The sequence below is a fragment of the Tiliqua scincoides genome, chromosome 7, assembly GCF_035046505.1.
Source record: "Tiliqua scincoides isolate rTilSci1 chromosome 7, rTilSci1.hap2, whole genome shotgun sequence".
Lineage (NCBI taxonomy): Eukaryota > Metazoa > Chordata > Lepidosauria > Squamata > Scincidae > Tiliqua > Tiliqua scincoides.
Genome location: NC_089827.1, coordinates 69,962,285 through 69,974,702, shown reverse-complemented (window position 1 = coordinate 69,974,702; position 12,418 = coordinate 69,962,285). Strand labels below are relative to the sequence as shown.

Here is a 12,418-nt window from a genome sequence, read left to right as displayed (position 1 = left end):
GCCAAGGGAAGGCAATCATTATATCTGCTGTGCACAAAGCAGTATCATCCCTGGAGTAGTCCCCATCATAACTTGCAGACAATCAGGGTGCCACTGTTTGTCACACTGTCCGGCCAAATCCCACTTTGGCATACGAAAAGGTGATGGGACCTCAACACACACATAAAAGACATAGCAAAAGTTTTTTATGTGTGCGCTGAGGTCCCATCTAGTGGCCCTGTGGGGTAGTTGTTCATCTTACAAAACTACAAAGGGACAAACACCCTTCTTATGAGTAGACCACAGTTTCTTGTGGAACAACATGATCATCACAATCATATAATTTTAGCTTAGGTGTCTGAAAACGGTGGCTTGGAAATGTGCTTGTCCTAAGAGGTCACCTCCCATACTAATCAAGACCTCCCATACTAACCCAGATAGAGTCACAGGGTTTTACAAGTTTCCAGTGTGTGTGTGTGGGGGGGGGGGGGAGAGAGGGAGAGAGAGGAAAGAGAATATGAGTCACACCTCCTGTAACCTGTGGAACAAGCTTATCTGGGCACAAAAAAAGGGGGCAGGTCTCAACAGCCCTTATCCTTATGACCAGAACCACAGGCTTTTACTGACAGACAGAAGAAATGGTAGATCCCCCCACCCCCATAAAATGATATTTGAGAATTAGCTCCTTCAGTGGGAAATAATAGACCTGGGCTCTAAAGGAACATAGAATAAAGCAGGCAGTAATGATGTTTAGCACTTAGCTCACATTTGGGAAACATCTCACTCGTTTCCACAAGAGTGCACTGCAATAATCCACCCATGATGTCACCAGGACATAGACCACCTCGGTGCAATCCAACAGACTCAAGTATGGGCACATCTTGTGCACCAGCTGAAGCTTGCATAAGCAACTCTAGCCACTAGAGGCTAAACCCCTGCTAATTGGGTAAGAGGCACTTTTTCAAGTGGGTGCTCCTTTTTTTAGCAGGGGGAGAGTAACTGGCCCACCTCACCCCAGCACTGTCTGTTCTAGTGGCTGTCTGCTGGTATTCCTTTGCATCTTTCTAGATTGTGAGCCCTTTTGGGACAGGGAGCCATTTAGTTATTTGATTTTTCTCTATAAACCGCTTTGTGAACTGTTAGTTGAAAAGCGGTATATAAATACTGTTAATAATAATAGCCATAGGTATCACTCTGATAGCTATGCCTATCCCTGCCTATCCAGGCAGAGCTATGTATCCAGGTGTACTTCCAAGCTGTGCACCTCATCCTGCAGGAGGAGTGCTACTCCCATTCAAAGTGTTGGAACCAATGCTCTAGTCAAAGGTTTCTGAACCACGAGGACCTCTGTTTTGTCTAGATTTAGTTTCAGCTTGTTGGCCCTCACCCAGACCCAAACAGGCCACTAGACAGGGTACTTATATCCTGCCTCACAAAACTTCAAGGCAGTGTACATCATTTAGAACCCTCATTCCCTCCACCTCTTCCCAAGAGGAATGATCTTTGTAAAATGAGGTGGGCTTAAAATATGGTGGGTGGGATTCTTGCTGTTTTAAGAGATGAGACTCATCCAGGGATTTGTGGCAGGAATGGCGTTTTATTTACATCATACACAGGCAAGGACTCTTAAATCAGTGTATTTAGTCCAAGGTCATCCTTTCCTTTTTCCCCCTTGTTACGTTCATTGAGGAACCCCAGTGGTTTACCTCACCCTGACCTTTTTCTGGTCAGGACAACTGGAGTGCCTGGCAGAAAAGGTTGGGTGCCGTGACCCGCTTGAGACTAAGCTTGGCAGAGCAGGAAGTAGTTCCTTATCATATCTACCGACAGCATGCCTCAAGTCTTGCATACTTTCAGCTGGAGATGTCTTCTGAGAAGGCACCAGGAAGCTCATTGGTTCTTTCTGCCTGAACCTCATGCTGTCCTTCAGCCTTGTTCTCTCTGGCTCTTGCCCATCTTTGTCACTTCTCTCACCCCTTTTTGTCACTTGCTCACTTCTTTCTTCATTCCATGGACTTTGTTTCTTAACCTCTGTTGTCCCTCTGAGCTTCTTCCTTCTCCCTCTTTCTCCCTTTAGCATACCTTGCCCATACTTGTCTCTTCCCCCTTTGTCACTCTCCCCATAGCTTCTCTGTCCTTTCCTTCTGCTGGTATATTTCCCCTCTTTCACTCCATCTCTTCCTCAAATGTGAGCAGCCACCCTGGCTCCATCTTATCCCCTACCCCTCAAAGCTACACGTACACACACATGCACTCAGCTGGTCTGGCCATGCCTTCCTGGCCTCTGCAGGTTCTGAGGCATCGAGCAATGTTATCACTGCTGGCCATAATTGCCTGAATGCCTCCCACAATCCCATGAAACAAAGTAGGGTACTATAAATGGGGAATAAAACAACAGAGTGTAAGAAGGATGAGAAACTGTGATTTGTTGCTGCCCCTGAGAGTTCCCTATCAAGCAGGTATTTGAACTCAGACTTCCCTGGTAAAAATGCAACACCCCATCCATAAGAAAATAAGAAGAGCCCTGCTGGATCAGGCCAATGGCCCATCTAGTCCAGCTTCCTGTATCTCACAGTGGCCCACCAAATGACCCAGGGAGCACACAAGACAGCAAGAGACCTGCATCCTGGTGCCCTCCCTTGCATCTGGCATTCTGACAAAGCTCACTTCTAAAATGAGGTTGCACATACCCATCACAGCTTGTAACCTGTGATGGACTTTTCCTCCAGAAATTTGTCCAATTCCCTTTTAAAGGCATCCAGGCAGGAAGCCAACACCGCATCCTGTGGCAAGGAGTTCCACAGACTAATTACACACTGGGTCCACTAATTAACATCTCTGTATCCTCACAGCTGCAGTGTCATCACTGAGGCTGGACTTGTCCCTAAGCAAAGTATACTGGAAATCTGCCTTCAGCCAAAACCAGTTTCTCAACCTTTGAACTGAGTGTTATTCCTTGTCATGGTGGGTAGGGGAAGGAAGAGAAGTACTTTGGTTCACAGGAATACACCTTCCCCAGCCATCAGTAGTGGGGTGGCATAGAATCACAGAGTTGGAAGGGATCCAATAGGTCATCTAGACCAACCCCCTGCCTTAGGCAGGAAATCCTCTTAGAGCATCTCCAACAGGTGCTTGTCCAGCCTCTGCTTGAACATCTCTGATTAGGGAGAGTTCACCAACTCTCTTGGCAATCTGTTCCACTGCCGAACCGCCCTTTCCGTCAGGAATTTTTTCCTGATGTCTAATCAAAATCTTTTTCTGGTGGGGGGGCACAAATGACAGCATTTATATAGGACAGATCACTTCTTTTCTATGAAGAATATTTCTTACTCAAGCTCCCTGAAACTAAGGAATGAGCAAAAGATTCACATTTCTTGTCTTTGTTCTATTGAAAAGTTCAACAGCGAGCTTCTACAAAACTCTGTTATCTGCAGCTCAGCCAAGTCCTGGTCTGGGAAAGGCAGTCCCCTCCATAAAACAGCAAACTGACCTTGACTGTAGCCAAGCGGGGGTGCTATTCAGGTGTGACAACTGCCTCCCCTGAAATCTTAGGGGACAAAGGAGCAGGGACTTGAATCCTTGCTGCTTGAGAGACTCAAATTTCAGATACGCATTTAGATATGTCTAATTTTGCGCAAGAATGTATGTGTTCCAAGGGGAACAATCCACCTGATTTCACCTACACAACCGATACTCTCTCGCAAAACCCTTTCATTTGAGTTGGGCCAGAAAAAGAAAGAGGTTTGAACCTTGTTATTTCAATGGAAGTGATCACTGGGCTAATGCGATGCAGAAAATTATGGAAAAAATTCAATGGCAAACAAAGTTCATGATTTTTAGCTGAATCGGATTGACCAAAACTCTTTTATAATACCAAGTATTATAAAATAAAACTCCTCTGAAATACCAATAGAAACGTTCTCAAGCCATACAATAAATACCAAGCCTCTGCCATTAAATTAAACTAAAGCAAAGATATTTTATGTGTAATTAGTATTTATTTACGGTGTCATTAAGTAGAAGCATCTTGTCCACTCCCAAGCAGGCTTTTATTGCTGCTGTTGGTGCTGAGGGAAGGAAAAAGGGATGAAAATCAATGTGGAAGGAAAGCACATCTCTGAAATTCACCTGATCCTAAAAGTGCACACTACCTTAGTCAGTGCTGCAATTCTCTGAGCCAGTTCCGCTTCAACTTCGGGCAAGGTCTCAGCTTTGCGCATGGTTTGCTGTAGCTTTTGCTCAGCTAGTTCAAGGCGTTCCTGCAGCTGTCTGTTTTTTTCTTCCATCTGAGATCCAGAAAAGACATGATTATAAAAATTAAAAGACACAGAGCCCAAGCCTAGGCATGTCCACTCAGAAGTAAGTTCCATTAGAGTCAATGGGGCTTACTTCTAGGAAAGCGTGGATAGGATTGGGCTGGCAATCAGGAATTTGGTGCAGTTAGAGGGACAGTGGAGGAGTGAATATGGATAATTAGGAAGATCAGAGAGCGCTGAAACAGGACGTAACACTTGATTAAATCACTGGCTTGGCTGCATAGTACATTGCGTCTAAGGTTGCAACGGCTGCATTCGACCCTTGCTCAATATCAAAGTCAAAAGCAGTAGCTAATTCTATATTTATCAGAGTGAAGTAGGGGAAACTGCAGCCTGTCTTTATAACTAGTGGCACAGAGGACAACTACACTCAGGCAGAAGCTGCAAAATATACAGTAATTTGTGAGCAGGGCTTATGATAAAGTAAACGCTCAGGATCACAGGAACAAAACAGTTTCAAAGAAAGGGAAACAACGGTTATAGTATCAGAATCTATACACTATCCTTACCAAGAAACATTGGTGTTGTAAGTAGTGACCATTATGATAAATGTGAAGAATAAGTAAACTAACCAGAGATACAGCTGGGAGGCTGCACACCCTATTGCTTAAGAAGACCATCATGGCACAGGAAAGAACAGCTGGCCCTAGACATCTCAAAGAAAGCAAGTAACGAGGTTGTTTTTCCCCTCCCAGCCAGAAAGACCTCTGTTCCAGATGCCCACTGCATTCAATGAGAGGAAGGACACTCTTCCTCTGCCACCAGTCAGAAGGCCTGCTGGGATGTTTGCTTGCTAGGAATTACCATATTCCAGTGTTTCCCAAATGATGGAATGCAACCTGATTTTTGATGGAAACTGGCAGGCATTATGGCTCACAACCCGGAAGCTGTTTCCAAGTCATGCTGGCGCATGGCCTACATCATTGGTTGTGTCATGCCAAGACACACCCCAGACTCCTATGCAGCTTCCTGGCTGCGGTAGACCTGTGACCAACCAGGCATTGGGTCGTGGCCCGCTGGAGGGTCACAACACAGAGAATGGGAACGCATCGTACCTGGAACGCTTTCCAACCTGGAAGTGGCTGCTGCATCGTGTGCCATATTACCCTGCAGCTTCCTGGATTTGGCGGGCCCGGGACCCACTGTGAACAATGAGGTGGGTCATGAAGGTAAGGGGTTTGGGAACCCCTGCTGCAAACGGTTACATACATTGTTTGGGGATTGTTTGAGCCAAAGACAAGGCAAAATAAATAGATAACGGACCAGCCGGTTTTGCCAATTCTTTAAGAATTGGTCAAGAAATGCTGCTACAGACCTCCTTCATTTCTAGCATGCCTTGACTAGTGTTTGTATGCACACCACTTCATACAACATTGCCTTGTGCCTGTGAACTTGCCACCCTGAACTGGCAGGAGTCAGGTCTCACTCCCTGTTTCTTTTCTTATGTTCTTATGTTCTTGCTGAATAATAAGTCCTAATACTTGTTGACCCTCCAGTCCACCAATATCTCAGAAAGCAGTAGAAGATCATAGCATGGAGATAAGCTTGGATTTCTATTCAAGCAAGCACAACGTATGAAAATGTCCACAAGGAGTCTTCCCTCACAATTCATTTCAGTTCTAGCAGCAATCCAGATACTGAACCTGACGTAGGAGGGCCTCCTTGTTGGCAAGTTCGTTTTCCAACTTATCATTCATGTCATGGATGGAGGTAGATTCCCGCTGTGCACTTAGATAACGCTTCTCAAGGGTAGTGATTCTTTCTTCCATGTCTTCTTTTTGTGCCATCGCCTGCGAAGACAAGCAGTACATCAAAGTGCCGAAATGAAGAATTAGCAGGGATTTTGTGGTCACAAATATCCTGTTGGACTGTTTTTCAACTAAACTTGACTTTGGAATGCAGAGGGCTGCCCTCATTAACTGCAAGAGTCCTGTTCCAGGACCCTTCCCAGATAAGGAAACCAGTGGATAATGAAATCCGTGGGTTTCCGGGTCCTGTAATCCTTCGGAGGTGAGAGGAGCTGTGCTCAAATCACCAGGATCGTGCTGCTACCAGGAACAAAAGGGTTTGTTTTTTTTTAAACTTACCGGGGCAGCACCAGCCTCCGGAGGGGGGAGTGGGGAGCCTGTGGATGCCTCTGCAGGGCTCCCCAGGCCTCAGAATGGCGATTGCGACCCACTTCCGGTTTTGTGACCACAAAGCGGAAGAGGATCACAATTACTATTTTCAGACATTCTGAGGCTTGGGGAGCCCTGCAAAGGCTTCTGCAACCTTTCCACATGCCCTCCGAGGCTGGTGCTTCCCCTGGTAAGTTTAAAATACCCCTTTCACCCCTGGCAGTGGCACAATCCTGGCAAACAGTATTATTATTATCATCATCATCATGTAACTGCCTTCACTCCTCCCCTGCAAAGACTTATAGGGTTCCCAACTTCCGAGGAGAAGTTTGGGAATGCTGATTTAAAGAAAACAAACATACAAATTGAGGGGGGCATAAAATCTTTACCTCTCTAATGTCTCTCTGATATTTGCTGTTCAGTTCTTCAGTTTTAATGAGTTCCTTCCGAGCAGACTCTGCATCTTGTTCTACCTCCCCAACTCTGGAAGACAAACCAGCCAGCCGCTCCTTCATCTGTGCCATTTCATAATTTTGCTTCTCGAGAAGCTCCTGCAGTTCTACCAATTGACTAGTTTCATCTGTCGAGTCTATAGAACCATTCGATAGCCGCTGTAAAAAAAAAAGTAACATGGGCATTAATCAACAAACATCAAGATGCTGAAGAAAGGGAGCAAGACTCATGAAATCAACATAGCTACCGAGTTGCATTTCCTCCAGAAGACAAAATCTGTATGCTCCTGATTTATACATTTGGTAAATCTCCAAAATAGATTGCTAACATTGATTTTAATGAACACAAAAGCTTTTCCTCAGCACTTTCCCGCTATCTTCTTATACTATCTTGTTGCAGAAAGGTATCACTTAAAACTGTCGGGGGTGCACTCTTGGGACGTGACCTTCAGCTCATCCTTCTCTTCCCCTTCTAAGATCTGGGGAGGGAGGAGCACAAATACGTGCTATTCTCAGGCTATGCGTAAATATAAGATTGCATAGTCATTGATACATTCCAAACCTAAGGCAGTCAAGAGAAGCTAGTAGTTCATCCATGTTGTTTTGGTTTACATGAGTCCTTAGAACAGCGGATCCCAAACCATTTTGAGTGGCAGTTCCCTTGACCTACTGAGCCACTGGCTGCGGTTTCCCATTATGTCTACAATACTACACATTGTATAGAGCGGTGGGAGGATTTTTGTGAGGATTCTGTACCTCCTCTGGCTGGTTTTCTTGGCTCCCCCGGGTGCCATGGCTCACAGTTTGGGAACCATGGCCCTAGAATGATAGGACAGGTAAGCAGTGGTGTTGCTAGGGGGTGCATGGGACGTGGGCCACACAAGGTGATGCACACCAGAGGGGGACACCACTTCTGGCCAACTTTTAAAAAACTTGGTATTTTTGAATAATACCATCATGTTATATATCATTCAATGTGTAATTTAATGCAGAATGCAATGAAACAAACCTCACTGAAATATCTATATTCTGTCAAACATTATAGCCAAAACACCAGCTGTGGCAGGGTAATGGTGCATCACCATGCCCTCTGCCCGGGACTTTGCTCTGTCGCTGCATGAGAGGAGGTCCATTATGGGGGTGACACTCTGGCCTCCCACACTGGGTGAGGCAAACCCTAGTGACGCCACTGCAGGGAAGTCATTAATCGAGCATGCAAAATATATAGGAGATCTAATCTAGTGTTATGTAACCTTTGGTAGCTTATATGTCAAAAAGGAGAAACGTCGACAAGAGTAGGTATGTAAGAGTAAGTAACATTCAAACTCAAACCTTCTTGTGTAGCCTTAAGGCTACAGTACTCCACTCCCCAAATTCAAATGCCCATGCTTACTCATACTAGTTTGATAGTGTCATGCCTGACTGAATGCCATGCAAATTGTTGTGTACATGGGCTAGGAAATTTTTCTTCGACATGTTACTATTTTTTCCCCTTAAACTTATTCATGAATACAGATGTCTACACATACATTTAAAGGTAATCTCAGCTGAAATATTTTAATGACAGCTCCCCCCCCCCCGCCCAACAACTATAACGCAGGCTAGGTCACACAGCGATAATATCAGTATACACAAATATTTTACTCTAGAGCCTGCAAGTCATTAGGTTAAACACTGGGGCACTGGAATTACGCTCTGGGAACTACAAAACTGCACTATGCTGAATTTGCACATTAATATAAGAACATAAGAACATAAAAACAGCCCCACTGGATCAGGCCATAGGCCCCTGGCTATCCTCATTGGGAAAAATATTGTGTCACTTGATTTAATATCTCAGAGCTGGCTCATACATTATTTCCACTGGCTCATTTTCAGAAATAGCTACTCACTTGAGTGGTCTACTTGCACGAGGAGCAACATAAGATCAAAATATATTAATCATAGCATGTTTCGTGATAAACTATTTCCATATTCAAGGGCATCACACGAATGCAAACGGCTCAAGGACAGGACCTCATTTGTGATGTTAGTTTTTGACTTAGGTCCACAACAATGCAATGTGACTAGACAGGTTTTAAAGAAGTGTTTAAAATATGTTTTAAAACTAGAAGCACCTCTTATAAGCACCACAACAAGCAGTTGTGGGAGCCCCCAATCCTAATAGGGACTTAGGGGAAGTGCAGATATATGTTGAGGGTGGGCAGATCAGGCCTGCAGCACTGGTGCGCACCATATCTTACTCCCCTTCCTGGGCCAGAACTGTCAACACAGGTCCACTAGGATTTGAGGTAAATTAGCAGCTAAAGTTCTGGGTGAGTAGACCCATTGCCATGGCTGGGCTTTTCTTGGGGCAAGGGGATGAATTTCCCCTTACCTCGGGGAGACCTCCAGCCTGCTCAACATGTGCATAGGTTAGGATTGGGCTGTTTATTTTCTAAATGTACTTGATTGTGACTCGTTCAATGCTTTACCGATAAAACCCAACCAAAGTTGAGACTGCAGCCTTGTGCACACCTATACCTGGGGAACAAGTTCCACTGAACACAGTGAGATTTGCTTCAGAATAATTATGCTGATTCACAGCCCAATCTATCCACACTTTCCTGGGAGTAAGCCCCATTGAATCTAATGGTACTTGCTTCTGAGTAGACATGCCTAGGATTGGGCTGTCAGTTGCTAGGTGCACATTTGATTCTTAAGGATTGCTTTAAAAAAAAAAATTAAATGGAAATCTCCCAAGTGGTTTTCCAAATATCCTCAAGCTTTAACAACTTATGAATAATGTCCACATAAAGATACATTTATAAACTTCTCATCATTTTATAATAAAATAATCACTTGTTCCAGAAAAAATTTATTATTATTGACAGCTAAGCATTTCAGTCTTGAGGCTCTCACCTCAGTCTACTTTAATGTGCATAAACCTGAACATTCGACAAGAGCTACTCTCTCATAAAGGCTACACTCTTTTGCTATGCAATGAAGTAACATGCTTTTGTCTTCACACTCTTTATACTACCTCATTCAAAAGTTCTAGGTAACGATTAAAAAAAACGCACTACAGATCACCATCATATAAAGCACAAAATTGCATTTTATCTTGATCTGTTGACATACAGCAGCATGTGTGGCTAACCATACTGAAGGAGGACATTATGTAGTACAGATGCCAGAAGCCAAATTTCCAGTGGTTTATGAAAGATTCCAATCTTTTGCGACAGCCAGATATAAATGAAAAGAATCTATTACTAGATCACAGTATTCTGTTCCTTACACACCATGCACAAGGCAGAAATCCACACAACCGAATCCACCCTTATTTCCACGCAGATGTTCCTTTCAGTCTTGTGGATCACTCCAATTCCCAGGCTTAGGGTAGTGAGCACTTCAGTCTGTGCCTTTTGCAACTATCTTCTTATCCACTTCCATCTTCCCTCCCCCAAACACACATTCAACATGGAGCTCCTTACCTCTCCTTTGTCCATCTTGCATTCCTTGTACCTCCTTTTGTCTCTTTTGTGTGCCAAACAAGCAGATGCTTTATTAACCAAATTCCATGCACACATAGTTTTTCAGTAAAGTCTATCAATAATGACCCACTGGATGGAGTAAAGTGTTGAAAACGAATACAGTATCCACTCTGCTTCTAGACTATATTCTTATGGGCAGCTGTATTTTAAGCTAGGGTTGTGCTAACTTTCTAATTTAGAATGTGAAATCCTTTGGGATGAAGAATCATGCCTTAACCTATGTTTTATACATCAAGCATAATGATTGCATTTAATAAACAGCAAAATTACAGCATCAATTCCTTGAAGCAAATTTTCTCCAAGTTACAATCAACCTCTGAAGGTCAACGATGGTGCCTACGTCCTTTTCATGAACTGCTTCCCTCTGTATTCCAGAGGAAGACTCTATAGCTCTCTGTCAACCATTCAATTATCTTGTCATGTTGCAATTTAACATACAAACACTATTGCCAAAAAGAGTTCAGTAATTTGCTTGCATTTCAAATGAGCAAGATGACCAGTTCGAAAGGGAATTTTTCAGGCAAAAGAATACTATACATGTACTAAAATTATCTGAAAAGAGTAACCAAAGGACGTCGTAAATAGGCCTTAAAAAGTTATGTACAGGTGCAGCCTATTTATCCACGGATTTTTTATCTGCGGATTTGTCTCAACGCCAATGGGGTGGGGGAACCAAAAGTCACACACACCTTTGCCTCTTTTGCCCTGCACTGGCCTCTCGCTCCATTTCCAGGCAGCCCAAAACACTGCAAAAAGGCTCTGCCCCGCCCAGGCAGGGAAACAGCCCTGGAGCCCTGGAAGAGGTTCCCCTTGCAAAGAGACAGTAACAACCCTGGACCCCTGAGCCAGCAAAGAGGCTGAAGAGGGGAAGGGGGGGGCGAAAATCTCTATAGCCAGAACACGTGCAGCAAGGTGGAGCTTGCTCGCTCTCTCACTCTCACTCACACAGGGACAGATATGGTAGCAACAGAGGGGATTGCTTTAAAAAACCCAGGGAGTGTTTGCCAAATTCCCTCCCCCCCACACTGAGATGGTGCAGGCAATCACAGACACAAGCAAGCCTTCCCACCAAGCAAAGCATGAGATTTAGCCTACAATCCTCTCCACACTTTCCTGGGAGTAAGCCCCATTGACTTCTACTTCTGAGTAGAAATGCATAGGGCTGGACTCTTAAAAGATCAGCATCCCATGTGAAAGAAGCCAGGCAGCTGGCAACAGGGAGGGCTGAGTATGGAGGGGAGGGGATTGATAACAGCTGCCTTAGTTTCCTTCCATCCGGAAGTATCAGGCTGCAGCATATTTGCGTAACTCTATGGAATTTAGCACAATGCGTTTTTTGTTAATTGTGGAACAGAACTAATGTGGATAAATAGGCTCCACCTGTATTGTGTAGAAGCTGCCTAGAACAAAAACTACCGTAATACGACTTTTATTTATTGTTTAACTTTTAACATCATTGCTATAGGAGTACAACTGTGACTTTCAGATGGGTTGGTGGCAAAACTTCCTTCCGCTGTTCAGAAACAAAACATATTTTACAGAAATATTTTGGAATAAAGTATCATTGAAAACTGCCCATACAGTTTTCAAATCATGCACACAAATCATCCATACTGTGTAACTTAGGCTGCAATCCTAAGTAATTTCTTTACTCAGCGCGTGGTCGGTCTGTGGAACTCCTTGCCACAGGATGTGGTGCTGGCGTCTAGCCTAGACGCCTTTAAAAGGGGATTGGACGAGTTTCTGGAGGAAAAATCCATTATGGGGTACAAGCCATGATGTGTATGCGCAACCTCCTGATTTTAGGAATGGGTTAAGTCAGAATGCCAGATGTAGGGGAGAGCACCAGGATGAGGTCTCTTGTTATCTGGTGTGCTCCCTGGGGCATTTGGTGGGCCGCTGTGAGATACAGGAAGCTGGACTAGATGGGCCTATGGCCTGATCCAGTGGGGCTGTTCTTATGTTCTTATGTTCTTATGTTAATCCTAACCTCACTTTCCTGGAAGTAAGTCCCATTTAAT

General features: G+C 44.2%; 1 protein-coding gene across 1 annotated transcript in view; it reads right to left on the bottom strand.

The window, feature by feature from the left end:
• PPFIA2 (PTPRF interacting protein alpha 2) overlaps positions 1 to 12,418 on the bottom strand; it is a 270,632-nt gene that overhangs the window by 62,810 nt on the left and 195,404 nt on the right. The window contains exons 6-8 of the mRNA XM_066634342.1: positions 6,802 to 7,023; positions 5,939 to 6,085; positions 4,131 to 4,265 (exon numbers count right to left, since the gene is read on the bottom strand). Of these exons, the coding sequence (XP_066490439.1) occupies positions 4,131 to 4,265; positions 5,939 to 6,085; positions 6,802 to 7,023 (504 nt within the window). The remainder of the gene's footprint in view (positions 1 to 4,130; positions 4,266 to 5,938; positions 6,086 to 6,801; positions 7,024 to 12,418) is intronic.